The sequence below is a fragment of the Cryptomeria japonica genome, chromosome 5, assembly GCF_030272615.1.
Source record: "Cryptomeria japonica chromosome 5, Sugi_1.0, whole genome shotgun sequence".
Taxonomy (NCBI): domain Eukaryota; kingdom Viridiplantae; phylum Streptophyta; class Pinopsida; order Cupressales; family Cupressaceae; genus Cryptomeria; species Cryptomeria japonica.
This window is the reverse complement of record NC_081409.1, coordinates 927,185,849-927,201,166: the sequence shown is the minus strand read 5'-3', so window position 1 is coordinate 927,201,166 and position 15,318 is coordinate 927,185,849. Positions and strand designations below refer to the sequence as shown.

Here is a 15,318-nt window from a genome sequence, read left to right as displayed (position 1 = left end):
AACAGTGATCAACAGTAACTTCTCTGTAATCTGAACACTCTTTAATTCCTCTTCTAAAATAATCTGGCAGCCCATTGGAAACACCTTAGCAACACACTAATCACAATGATCTCATCCTCCTGCCTGGCATAGTGTCGTTCTCCTCAAGAGGCATTACTCCACACTTCTTGCCTCGGATCTTGACTTCCTTAACAACTTGCTTTGCTTCTGCGGCAGGTATTCTTCTTTCTCTGGCCAACAATTGCCATGAACCTCAGTAACAGATCTTCCTCAGGTGTTGAACACTCCTCATACTCCCTTAGGGTCACACCACATTTGTCTAGCTCTCCAAGTAGGATCAACTACCGTTGGCTCTGATACCACTTTGTAGGGGTCGATGGAGCAATAAATAACAATACACATAGAACGAACTTTGTGCTACGGTACATAAAAAATAGATTTCATTACTTGTGATCACTTGATCATCTTGCCACGTGATAATCAAACCATTACATAATGCCTCTTTTATAGAGGTCTTTGGTATTCTCCAGAATCCATTATAGTCCCATTTTAAATGCAGAGTTTGTCTACATTCGTTTGTTAGGTGGTGGTAGAAATTAATATCAACCAACAAAAAGACCATAAAATTTTTAGGCAAATAATCATAATCAATCAAATCTCCCAACAGATACACCGAGCGATCATTCCATTGAATGCACCAAGAAGAATACCAAATGGACTTTGCAAAGGATCAAAACGGACATAAAATAAAGCACCTGCTAATTAAACAGAGACCTTGGATAGAAAAAAATGATCTGAAGAAATACCTAGAGCTGAATCTTGTAAAACAAGGTAACCAACGGCCGCATCTATTCCGGCTCCAAAATGGCATATAGCACGACTACCATGCGATGTTAGTTCCATCTTTTTAACTGTAGATTTTCGATTGGATGGCTAAGATTGCATAACACGTCATTGTTAGTCTGACAGATTCATCCTTTTTGAAACCAGAATAGACGCTTCCGTAACCAACACCCATCCTCAGATCTGCCAAATAAATCCATGTAAATTGCCAAAGAAGGAAGCGCCAACACAGAACCATATCATTGGTAATTGGGAAAATAATGAAATATTTGTATAATTGATTAAATCTCCCCAAAAAATGCCCAAATACAAACAAGGAAGATACTCTATCTAAAAGCATATGATGCGAACAATCCTAGATTGAATAAGAGGATGAGTATTGAAAAAGTATATACAAGAATTTTTCTCATTAATTTTTTTGGCTTGAACATGCAAGAAATATATCTAAATCCCATATCAAATTAAAGCTTCTCTAATCTTGGTAACTTGTAATAAAGAAATATCATCCATAAATTGTAGTTGAGAGTGTGACGATGTGTTGGTATTCCAATTCCATCCATAAATGAGCCCTTGACTCACATGGGATTTTAGAAGCCTCCCCAAATGTTTATCCATGATAATTAATAGATAAGGAAAGAGAAGATCGCCCTTTCCTTAGGCATCTCGAAGCAGTAAATAACTCAGAAGACTCACTAATTATAATAGAGTAGGAGAGAAACATGACACAACTCTTTGTCCACTTAACCAAATCCATGTCAAAACCAAAAGCCAAGAGAACTTTTTGGATGGAAAAATATTTAAGTCGGTTACAAGCTTTGGCCATGTCCAATTTTATAAACTTTGATTTTTCCCTGCAGGTCTCCATGGAATGAATATCCTCGAAAGCTATGGCCACTCCATACATGATTTCCCTACCTCCCATAAAGCCTCACCATTCTTGAAAAATAACCATGCTAAGGAAAAATTTAGGTCTCTTTTCTATTATGTTTGAAATAATCTTACAGACAACATTACATCAAGCTATTAGCCTAAATAGGTCCAACAAGTTAGACCCCTCTTTCTTTGGAATGAGAATCTTAAAAGTAGCATTTGTATCTTTAACATATATTTGTTATTTTGAGATTCAAGCACCATCTCCAACAAATCAAATTTAATAACATCCCAAAATTCCTAAAAGAATTCAATTGGGAAACCATATAGACTAGGATACTTTCGTTTCTTCAGGTATAATCTTTATAATGTTCCAATCAGGTTACATACAGATACTTTCCTTTCTTCGGGTATAATCTTTATAATGTTCCAATCAATTCTTCAATAGGATTGGGAAATGTAATAGGCATGCTCTCTTAATCTTTGTTTTGGTCAAGTTTCTATTCCATTAGTTAAGTTTTCAGTTTAGGGCTCACAAATGGAGCTAGACTCTCTATGTGTTTTTGGTTTTTTCTTATTCTCCATGAACTCTTTGTATATATTTATTATAATTAATATAATCTATATGCATTAGCGCTTTATCCTTAATAAAAAGGACTAAAAAAAACATAGTCCCTTCAAATTCATCTAAACAGATAGGGTTGATAAGCCTCCATAGAGATATCATGCATAGAAACAAGTTGGACACCATATGTTGATCTAAGGGATGAGATAATGTTTCCATGTCTTCTAAAGCATTAACTAAATTAAAGAAAAAGGTGTTTTTTATCCCCTTCCTAGAGCCTCAACCTGAGATTTTTTCTTCCAAAAATTTTCACCCCTCAACTCCCATTCATTAAACTATTTCATTGCTAAATATTCCTTGCTAATAAATTCCTTGAAAGGATGAAAATATTTGTTTTGCTGCAATAGAGTCCAACCTGCTATGAGTTGTGGCCTTGGCTGCAAAAATATTCCTAAAGAAGGCCTTGTTCCACTTTTTGAGTTGATATTTAACAAACTGCAATCTTTTCACAAAAGTGTACATTGCAGTCGCATGCTCAAGTTTGCCCTCTCTCCACCAACCAACCATGAGATCATGTAGTGAAAGCTTCCTCAATCACATAGGTTGAAATGAAGGTCTCTTGGAGGTACCAACACAATGTAGCAGATAATTTGATTAAATAGTTATCAAAACCCCTCCATTCTAGAATTTATGAATTAGTATACCAATTGTTGCCAACCTAAAAGCTACAAACCATAAATATATCTAGTCTCTTAGAGATAGAATCTTTCTCGCCTCTTCTTTTACTCCAAGTAAACATCCCATTAGAGGGTTTAGTATTTTATTACCATAATGCAACTACTAATGAATTGAACGTTTCGCCCTCATTTTCCTATTCTCATCCATCCTTCAACTCTACTATTTTGTCCTCTTTTTACATAAACAACATTTCCAATGTAATCCTTATCAATAATCCACTCATGCCCACATTTTAAAACTAAGTTACATACAACATCTTGAACATTGCTTAGAAAGGTTGAACACTACATCATCATCTAAGATTTTTATCCTATAATTAATTAAATAGTTAATACTAAAAATCCTAATGCTATATTTTAAATACAAATTCAATTTTTCTAGATCAAGATTACAAATATTCTTTCCTCAATTGAAACCCAAAAACAACAACAAAACTAGTTGTGCAATGTTCAATATTGACTATGATATTAAACTCCTATTTATGGATAGTACTATTAATGTTACATCTCATTTTTATTGTTGTCGTATTGTAAATTGCATACTCTTTAAATTTTATCTATATTTTGTGTCAACTTTGGTATTCGTTCCCTTAGTATTTTTGTAGGCTGATTTCAACACTTTCATCAACCTTTCTCCTTCTCAAGGTGATTAGGCCTTCTCTCTTGTAGTTACATATTTGTGTCACTTTCTTGTTAGCCCTATGTTTATTTTATCTTCCATCATTTTCTAGTGTGAATTGTTTGAATACTAGTGCTTAGTGTGTATGTCTGGACATGAAGCTAGTGTTTGGTGAATTTGTTGTTTAATGACATTTTCAAGAATTTTTCTACTTGTCACCTTCTCAAGTTAGTGAAAATAACTCAAAATCATTCCAAATGATTCATCAACCTCTTCCTCTTATCTCCTCTTTTTTCTTTGAATATATCTTCCATTTGGACACCATTTATCTTATCTCTTTCTCTCTAAAGCTCATGCAACTCTCTATAGCTTCTTGTATCTCTCTACAATAGTCTCGCAATAATATTTATAGTTCTCTTATTCTCTTCATATTATTTTGTAGATATTTTTCAATTTTATTTTTCTTATTACAAGAAATTCTTCTCTTTATGCCTCCAAGCACCTTGGGATTACCACATCCTTTCTCATTCATTTTAGTTATTGTTCTTTTATCTAGATGAACTTAGAATAGATCATGCACAATATTTTCTATATCTTTTTATATTTATTTTTCAAGGAGATTGAAAGACTGAAATAAGGGTTTAACTAAGGCAAACCCCCAAACAACCCCTAAAACATTTTGTTGGTGTGAATGTGGTTTTATTCCACTCATACATCTTAAGTTTACTTAGGTGGCATTCTAGAATATCTTTATAATGGGGCCACATCCCATTATTGGATATTTGTTATGTAGTATTTAATATTGTGCATAGTGCATTTAATTTTTTTTTCTAGGTAGTTAGACATAGTGGTTGCTCATACCCCATCACACATTTTTTTTTATATGGGGGGTTTGTAAATTTAGCATTATCTCAATTCAATTATTTACACATTGGTGAAATAACATCAACAAGTTTCTCCAATTTGCATTAAGAAGGTTGTTTTGTTTGTAGTTTTATCCTTCCCAATGTAGAGATAAGTAAACTATAGATGTTATTTCACCAATATGTGAATAAATGAATTAAGATGATACAAAATGTATAAACACCCCATATAAATAATAAAAATATGATGAGGTATGAGCAATTTCTATCTAGCTACACACAACAAAACATAAATGGACTATACACAAAATATTGTGCTACGTGACAAATATCTAATAATGAGATGTAGCCCCATTAAAAAGATATTCTAAAATTCTACCTAAGTAAACTTAAGAAGCATGAGTGGAATTAAACCACAATCACACCAATACCCCGCCTTAAGTGCAACTTGGAGAGTGAAATTATTATGCAATATAGGTCTCAACAAGGCTATGTTAGGTAAATATTCACAATTACAATGCAATGCAATCTCTCACAAAGAAAGAAAGAAAGAAAAACTGAAAAATGCTCAAAAGAAAAAAGTGAAAGGAATTTTCAAGACCCCCAAAGACAACCTCCTTCACTTTTTACTTTTAAATGTAATTTTAACTATTAAATAACTATCTTTGCGCACTCTAATTTTTTCAAAGTGATGGTTTCAGAACCAAGACCCGACCAATTAAGGTCAGGAAGACACCGCTGATAGAAGGGACATGAGGGGAAATGCACACCAAGTAGGCGGACCGACCGTGACGACCCAAGGTCCAACTATGAGCTTTTTAACTACAACAACTTAAATATACACTATTGGAGCTAGAATTACCACGGTTGCTAGCACCAAACTTGCCCTCTAATGGATCCTCATTAAGGGATTTAGATTGTACTCATTCCAATTGCTAGACTTGATGAGCCCATTATTGTTATTTATTGTCACTACCTCCCTATGTCAGGATTGGGTAATTTGTGCGCTTGCTGCCTTCCTTGGATGTAGTAGTCATTTCTCAAGCTCCCTCTCTGGAATGAACCCTAATTCTCCGACATCCATCACCACCATGGTAGGCCTCTATCCTACCATTGAAAGTTGATAGGGCAAAAATTTGAATGAAGCGTCGCCAACACAAAGGGTGTGCGATCCATCGAGTTATCATGAATCATCAAAGTAGCGGGCAAGCCCGCACCGACCTTTTATCTAATAAATGTATCCCTTCCAAGAGTTGGGATTTGGTGCACATATAAGCTCTAGAATTACTAGAGTTATACGAGTAGCAAAGTACCATCAAAGAAACTATAAGTGATTTAATGAGCCATCTGCAGTTTCACAGTCTAAAATAGTTCATACTTAGACATGCATGGCTTAATCTTTGAGACAAGCATATGACTACTAGCAAGATCGATTAGGTAGCTTCCCGCCACGAGCGGGCAGCCACAAGCTTGCTGGAGAATGCGAGGTAGACCCACCCTCATGGGAAACCAAAATTAGAAAGCAAGCGCCCCTCCTTGCGATCAAACGAATCCCACCCACATCTAGAAGTTGAATTTATATTTTTTGTATGGTTATCTCTCATAACCATGCTAAAACTCTTTCAAGTCATTTTTTTGTAAAAGTTTAAATGCATTATTAATACAAATCTTGGATTTTCCTTTGTTGATAAAAAAAAACTATTAAATAACTAGCAAGAATTAAATGCAATCTTATATGGAGTTTGCAAAAATCTTAGAAACTATTAAACTTATTAAAACTTTAATTTATAATAAAAAATAATAATATACAAAGACACTCTACTCAAAAATCACTTGATCATCAATAACTTATATTTTATTCAATATTACAATTCTCATTTACAATAATAATTAATCAGTCTATAAAATGGGTCTTAAAAACTCACTTGAATTCCAATAACTAAATTCTTTCAATAACATAAAATTACAAGAAAAATAGTAACTATTGCATAGCATTTGTTAAACCTAAGACCAAATTGCGGTTAAAAGAGAGTAGAATTGTAGAATTTTGAACCTGACCTATCCTCTTTGAACCAATTGATTAGCAAACAATAACAACAAAAAGAAGAAAAAACCAATATCTTTATTCAAACTTAATTAAAAAATTACATAGAGGCTGTATATATAAAGAATTTGTAGTCTAGAAGAATAAATAATAACTGTAGTTCTAAATATATTCCTAGCTTTACATGGAAAGCTACTAAGGATCTCAAACTAAAAAAAAGAAAACTACTCCCTAAATTAAGAATACAATAAGTGCATGTACAACATGCTTTATTTACTAAAAAACAAACTCATGCAAAAAACAAAAATAAAAATAGTCCTAAGGATTAATGCATGTTGGAGTACATGCTTTATTTGCATGAATAAACAAAAAACTATTAACTAAACTAATCTAGCTGCATGCTAGAGCAGCATCAGTTATCAACATACTCCCCCTTGATGCTGAGAGGGTTGGCAATCTTATCTCGTAGTGCTGTAAACTGAGCTTTCGCAACTGCTTTGGTGAATATATTTGCTAGCTGATCCTGGGTGTTGATGTGCTTCAATTCGACATCCTTTTTCTGCACCAAATCTCATATGAACTGATATTTCAAATCAAAATGCTTTGTTCTGCTGTGATGAAGCAAATTCTTAGCTAACTTGATAGCACTCACATTGTCACAATATATCACTGTAGGATGAATTTGTTTTTCTCCAATTTCTTCTAAAAATTTTCTGAGCTAAAGAGCTTGTGTACCTGCTGAGGTAATTGCAACATACTCTACTTCTGTAGATGAGAGAGAAACAATACTTTGCTTTTTCGAGCTCCAGGTAATCAAACCAGAACCAAAAGAAAAACAATTTCTAGATGTAGATTTACGGTCATCCATACTACCTCCCCAATCTGAATCACTAAAGCCTACTAGATTGAACTTTTCAGAAGAGTAGTAATGAATACCAAAACTTAAATTCCCTTTCACATACCTCAAAATCCTCTTGGCTGCCTTCATATGTATTTCAGATGGATTTGTCATATACCTTGAAACAAGTGAAACTGAATAGGCAATATCAGGCCTCATGTGGATTAGAAACATCAAGGTCTCCACAATACTTCTATAAGCTGTCTCATCAACTAAATCAACACCATCATCTCGACATAACAAATCTCCATGAGCACTTGGAGTGGAGGCAAGGTTACAATCAGTCATATTAAATTTCTTCAGCATATCCTGTGCATACTTTATTTGACAAATGAAAATCTCATCCTTACTTTGATAAACCTCCATTCCTAGAAAATATTTCATTAGACCAAGATCTTTCATCTCAAATTCTTTCATCATAGCAGCTTTGAATTCATCTTTCATCTTAGAACTACTACCCATATACAAAAGATCATCAACATACAAACTTATGATGAGAATATTAGTACCTTCTTGTTTGTAGTAAAGGGTAGGATCACTCTTACTTCTCTGGAAGCCATTCTCCTGAAAGTATCCATCAATCCTGGCATACCACGCTCTTGGTGCTTGCTTGAGGCCATACAAAGCCTTCTTCAACTTGTAGACATAATTATCTTTTCCTTCCACTTCAAAACCTTGTGGCTGCTCCACATGTACTTCCTCTTCTAAGTACCCATTCAAGAAGGCACTTTTCACGTCCATATGATGTATGCTCCACTTCTTCTGAGTTGCTAGTGAAATCAGCATTCTTATGGTCTCTTATCTTGCTACTAGTGCAAATGTCTCTTCATAGTCAATTCCATACTTCTGTGTGAAGCCTTTAGCAACTAATCTTGCCTTATGTCTTTCAACACTCCCATTGCTGTTAAATTTGGTCTTGTAGACCCAATTGGTGCCAATCCTTTTTTTGTCATGTGGAAGTTCTATTAACTCCCAAGTGTCATTCTTGTGAATGGAATCCATCTCTTCTTCCATGGCTTTCACCCAAACCTCATTAGTACATGCATCTTCAAAACATGATAGTTCAAAATCAGCCTTGGCTAATAAAGAAAAATTCACTGTCTCACCTATTGAGTTTTCTTCATGTACTTGATTTCCACTCTTCTGGTAGATATCACTCAATCTCCTTACCTTCCTTGTAGAACTTGGAGAAGAAGCTGGACTTGAACTTGGTACTAAAGAACTTGATGAAGGATTGCTTGGTGGAGTTAAACCACTAGATACAGAAACATTAGTTGGCTGCTCATGATCAATATCAGCAATTATATCATCATTCAAAATAGATTTTCGCTTCTCAACATGGCCTTTTTTATGACCATAAACTCCCCCTTCATAAAAAATCACATCTCTTGAGACAATAAGCTTGTTAGTGAGGAGATTATACAATCTATAAGCCTTGCTTTTCTCACTATACCCAATAAAAATACATGACTCACTCTTTGCATCTAACTTCTGTCTATTCTGATCAGGTACATGCACATAAGCCAAACAACCCAAAACTTTGAAATGATTAACATTAGGCCTTTTACCATACCAAGCTTCATAAGGAGTCATCTTTTCTAGTGCACTAGTGGGGCTATGGTTGAGGATGTATACCGTTGTAGCAACTGCATCTCCCCAATAAGAATTGCTCAATCCCTTGGTTTGTAACATGCACCTTGCCATTTCAACCACAGTACGATTCTTCCTTTCAGCTTCTTCATTCTGTTGAGGTGTGTATGTAGTAGTAAGTTGCCTCTTGATGCCATTAAAATCACAATAACTTTGGAAAGCCTTTGAGAAAAACTCTCCTCCATGATCAATCCTTAAACATTTGATCTTGCACCCTTTCTCATTTTCCACAAGGGCTTTAAACTTCTCGAATGTATCCAAAGCTTCATCTTTGGCCTTCAAAAAATATACCCAACAACTTTGTTAGTAATCATCAATAAAAGTGATGAAATATGATGACTTACCCAAACTCTTAGTCTGCATATGATCACATATATCTAAATGAACAAGCTGAAGTGGGTGATGAGCCCCTCCATGCATTGCCCTTTGGAAACTTTTCCCTTGCATGCTTTCCTTTAGCACAACCTTCACAAACCTCCTTGTGTTCCTCAACCTTGGGCAAACCAGAAACTAATGCATGTGAGGTTAGAAACTTCAAACTATGAAAATTTAAATGCCCATACCTGAGATGCTATAACCAACTTGAATCCTCATAAGCCATATTTGCCAAATTGTTGTTATGTTCACCAAACCTCAAGGGGAACATCCTATTTCCTCGTCATAGGAATAACAGTGATCACCCTATTATCCTTATTCTTATCATAGATAGTACAAGTCTTATTCTCAAAGGCTACTTTATAATTTTTCTCACATAGCTGCCCAACACTTAACAAATTGTGCTTCAATTGTGGAGTATAATAAATATCATGAGTACTCTTTATACCTTCTTTTGTTTGGACCTCCATAGCTCCTTTGGCAGCAACCTCCAATGATTTATCATCACCAAGCTGGATCTTGGATTTGAAACTTCCATCCTTTGTTGAGAACAACTTCTCATTCCCTGTCATATGGTTAGAGCATCCAGAATCTAGGTACCAAACATCTTTACTAGTATTTTCACCCTTTGCATAAGATAAAAATAAGTGATCAGGAGGATTCTCACTACTTTCTTGAGCATAGTTAGCACTTTTACCTTCTTTCAATCTGCATTCTCTTTCAAAGTGGCCATACCTGTTACAATGGTAACATTGAACATTTCTCTTATCAAATCTGCCTCTACCTCTTCCTTTGGAACCACCTCTTCCTCTTGAACCACCTCTACCTCTTCCTCTTGAATAATTTTGGCTTTGTCCTTTACCTTGGCCTTGATTGATTTGGGCACTACTGCTGCTTGCATCTTCATTTTTTGTGATTAACAAGTTAGAGGAAAACACTTTCTCTACACCTTCAAAAGAATCTTTCAATCTTTCTTCATGAGACATTAGGGATCCAACCAGTTGATCAAACTGTAGTTTTGTCAAATCCTTGCTTTCTTCTATGATTATTGCTACATGATTCCATCTGGGTGTCAAAGATCTCAACACCTTTTTTAATCAAAACTTCATTGCTTACAATTTCCCCAAGTGTAGCCATTTTATTGACCACATCTTTGACTCTGACACAATAATCACTTATACTTTCAGCTTCTTGCATCTTTAAATTCTCAAAGTCTCGCTTCAATGTCTGAAGCTTGACCACTTTAACTTGATCACTACCCTGGTAAGCTTCTTGTAGAGTCTTCTAGGCATCTTTGGCAGTTGTTGCTCCTGATATTCTTGGAAATAGACTCTTATCAAGAGCTATCTGAATGTGAAACAAAGCTTGAGCATTCTTTTTCCTTGCTTCCTTTCTTGCTGTTCTTTCATTGGCTGTAAGGGCATTCCAATCAGTTGGCTCTTCATAACCTGATTCAATAATCTCCCACAAATCTTTTCCAATCAAAAAGGTCAGCATCTTACTGCACCAATAATCATAATCATTCCCATCAAATTCTGGAACGGGCATATTGTTAGAATTCGACATGATTAACTTTGGCTAAATTCCAACAATAAAATTTTAACCCAAAACAATTTTGCCTGCTCTGATACCACTTGTAGAATTTTGAACCTGACCTATCCTCTCTGAACCAACTGATTAGCAAACAATAACAACAAAAAGAAGAAAAAACCAATATCTTTATTGAAGCTTAATTAAAAAATTACATAGAGGCTGTATATATAAAGAATTTGCAGTCTAGAAGAATAAATAATAATTGTAGTTCTAAATATATTCCTAGCTTTGCATGGAAAGCTACTAAGGCTCTCAAACTAAAAAAAAACAAACTACTCCCTAAATTAAGAATACAATAAGTGCATGCACAGCATGCTTTATTTACTAAAAAACACACTCATGCAAAAAACAAAACTAAAAATAGTCCTAGGATTAATGCATGTTGGAGTACATGCTTTATTTGCATGAATAAACAAAAAACTATTAACTAAACTAATCTAACTGCATGCTAGAGCAGCATCAATTATCAACAAGAATTACGTAACATATACATTTTGAATAAGCATACCACAAAACTATAAAAGTAATGTGTAATCAACACAATCAAAGCCTTTTCTTAGAGACATCCGACATTTTGTAGAAGATATAAAACACCGATTATATCTGTTATTTGATTTTTCAAAATAGAAGAAAATTTTTTCATGAAGAAACTACAAGAGCTATCACCGACGCATCCTTTGTGCTTAGAGGTGCAATTCAAGCTTCTATAAAGACTCTGAAATTCTCTACCCAATTAGCATTTTGAGTTTCACCGAAAAAAGAAGCCCAAAAATACACAGTATTAAACTCCAACAAGCTACAGCGAACTGTGTGATAACGCTCTTAATTAACTTCATTAATTGTTCAGATAATGGCAACAGAAGAAGACTTCTCCTTCGCCTTCGACAATATGGCCTTTTCTGACCGTTTACTGCGAATAGAGATCATGTCTGACGTTATTTATGATAGACAATACTTTTCACCCAATTCAATACCTGCTCTATTCAAAGACCCTTTCCAGACATCTTCAGATGGTAAGTCCTTGAACTTGGTATGTTTTTCTCTTCAATAGCATAAAACCAATTTAACATATCAATACATCTTGAATTCTATTTGGATAAGCTCTTCAATATATTTTGTTTGATTTCTGTGGTTGAAAGAAACTGACGCGAATGGAAATAATTTTACTACCAAGATGGATTGCTTTTCCTCAGCCAAAGTCATTAATGTGCATGTCAGCTCAGCAATATTAGCTGCAAAAAGCCCATATTTCTACAATGTAAGAATACTTCATCTTCTTGTTTATGTGCAACACTTTTTCAACTGTATACTTTTCTTTAAGTTAAAATGTGTGCAAATTAAAAAAATCATTTTTATGGTATTGGTTAATGAATTCCACTCAAAAGCTACTTAGTTGAATTGACACACTTCGGAAAATACCTTCTACTAATCGATAATCGATAATCGATATCTTTCTTGTGAAATGAAGCTTTTTTCAAATGGTACAGTTGGATCGAAGCAAACAGTTATCACTCTTCATTTGAGTAGTGCAGGTATGTTTACTTAGATGCTGCTTTCTCTGAAACAGTAGGCAATTAGACTGGTGTTCAAATTTTTAACATATAGAAACATTTGGGTGATTGCAGAAGGAGAGGCCTTCATGGATCTACTAAACTTTATGTACTGTGGAAAACTCAAAACTGAGACAACAATTGCATTGTTGGATGTGTTGATGGTTGCCAACAAATTTGAGGTTGCATCATGTGTTCATTACTGCATCGATGCCTTGAGCCCGCCAATAACAGTAGAAAATGCATTACTTTTTCTGGGCCTCCCTTCCAACATTCGTATGGTTGATGCAGTTCAACCATTGATAATTACTGCAAAAAGATTTCTTGTCAAGAACTTTATGATGATGCAAGGGTGAGTTTTATTGGAAGAAACAATTTTAACAAGTAAATACATTTTATTCAGTGTTATACACCAACATTAAAATTGTTTCATCTTATTCTTAAAGCATTGCATGCACCTCTATCAATATTCATTTTAATTGTTAATTGGTTTTCCTTCATAGTTTAAGCAAGATCTTAGATCCAACTCTCAATGTTCAATACTGAAAATGTTACAGCTTTGAGGGAGAAATATCTTTGCCCATCCTTCAAGAAATTTTGTCTAGTGATGAACTGCAAGTTAGATCAGAAGATATCCTTTATGATTTTGTTATGGAGTGGACTAGAAAGAATTATTCAGATGATGTTGAAAGGAGAGAAGTGTTGAACAAGAAGCTAATATTCTTGTTACGTTTGCCCTACCTGTCTGAAGAGAAGCTGAAAGAAATCTTTTCAAGTAAAGATATTGATTGTGTGGGTACATTGAAACTAATTTTGGAGGCACTTCTTTACAAAGAAGAAGCTCCATATAGAAGGAAGAGTCACAGCTCACAAGAATTTCACCATGAGATGTTTTGTGAACGATCTTACATTAATAAACCTATCAGAATTGTGAAGATTAATACACCTCGCAAGGAGTGCATGATATTCTGGAATATCAAAAGAGATGAATGCTTAAAACTACGTGATAAACCTGATTCTTTAGTATCTCAACTTATCTACTTTGGAGACAAATTATTTCTTCTTAAAGCTTTTACTCCAATGAATAAGGTAGGTTTGCCTATCTCCTTTGGACTATGCGTTCAAATGGCAAGCAACGCTGAGATTACTATGGAGTATATATTTTCTTGTCGTTTAAATCCTTCATGTAACTTTGTCATGAGGTCCCGTGCCACTGAGAATTTGCGTTATAAAAAGATGGTTGGTCCTCCAGACCTCCTCGGTATGAATTGGTCAGAATTCGTATCTGACAAAAATTCATACTTTATAGACAATGTTCTCTACTTGCGTATTTTGCTTATTCTGAGGACGTAGTTTTTTGGTCCATGGTATGATGTACTGTATCACCTATTTCACGCTCAAAATTGCATATATGTTCTTTTACCCTCAAGTGAAATACAATATTTTCTCAAAAGGATTACACCTTGTCAATAATATAATTACTATTTTATTTGGGTTAGATTTCGTAGCCATGATTATATTTATAGCTTGAATGATTTAGTTATGTTTGTTGAAAAATATAGAATACAAAAATTAAATATATACGTGTGATTATTAAATAAAAATTATATTATTATGTATTGTTGTATATTTTCTAATAGGTGATTAGATTGATCTTTATGTATTGAGTAGTCATACAGTTTGACATATAATTTTACCTTAGTCTAGTCACATTTTCACTTTTTCATAATATTAAAATATATTTATCAACATGGTCATTCACTTGAACATAGTTAAGATCTATGCATGTGTGATTTATCTAGGTTAATTCTACATATGTGGGTATAAACCTGTATGATATAAATTGAATTTCTCAAAATGGATCCATATTTCTTTCTTTTACTTGTCATTATTGAATGACTAAAGTGTAAATTATTTTAAATGCATGCTAGAGTGACATATTTAAGGACTAAGCCTAATTTATTTGAATCGCTTAGGATTATCATGGGAGAATGTATATGAGAGCATTATAGTACCACCATAATTACATCACTTGCTTACATCATTATCCTAGGCATATTGAATGGCCACCTCTCATTTGTATTCTTGATTCACCATCATTGAGTGAAGCAATGAGCTTGATCTAAGAATTAATCTTCACTTGAAAGTTTTCAAATGTTGTTTATAGAGACCACATCACCTAGAAAAAAAGTATAGAGAGATGAAGTATATTTACAATAATTAAGATTCCTAACCAATTCATTTATTTGGCTCAAGGTTTAATTAACTTCTAGAAATGTTAGAAATAAACCTGGTTATACATTCTTTGTAGCATTGGATAAACTGCTGAAGATTTTTCTATACATTATTAGTTTTGTTTAGGATCTCCATCTGGAAGAATTTTGAATTGATGCATCTTGTTAGGGGGAGTGCATGTATAGCATTAGTTTTTGTCAAACAAATATTTTTGCCCTTTGTTGTTAATGTCAAAGTGGGGGAGAGCGTGTTGGCAAAATTTCTTGAAATTGTTGGAAATCTCTAATCCAATAAAATTATTGATGAGATTCAATGCTTAGACTATTCCGAATGAAAACCTATGATTGTATGCAAATCTAAAAAATTAAGTTGTCTTAATATAGAAAACCATGGAGATATTCATCTTCTCTATTATGCTGGAAACCACCATTTTAACATGTTTAATAAAACTATCTTAGATGATCATAAAATGTCAC

The 15,318-nt window shown here is 34.1% G+C and overlaps 1 protein-coding gene across 1 annotated transcript in view; it reads left to right on the top strand.

The window, feature by feature from the left end:
* Positions 1 to 13,960, top strand: part of LOC131037398 (BTB/POZ domain-containing protein POB1-like) — a 68,624-nt gene extending 54,664 nt beyond the window's left edge. Inside the window, exons 3-7 of the mRNA XM_059221223.1 lie at positions 11,905 to 12,070; positions 12,197 to 12,315; positions 12,526 to 12,589; positions 12,683 to 12,959; positions 13,165 to 13,960. Coding sequence (XP_059077206.1) covers positions 11,905 to 12,070; positions 12,197 to 12,315; positions 12,526 to 12,589; positions 12,683 to 12,959; positions 13,165 to 13,960 — 1,422 coding nt within the window. The remainder of the gene's footprint in view (positions 1 to 11,904; positions 12,071 to 12,196; positions 12,316 to 12,525; positions 12,590 to 12,682; positions 12,960 to 13,164) is intronic.
* Positions 13,961 to 15,318: the final 1,358 nt, after the last annotated feature.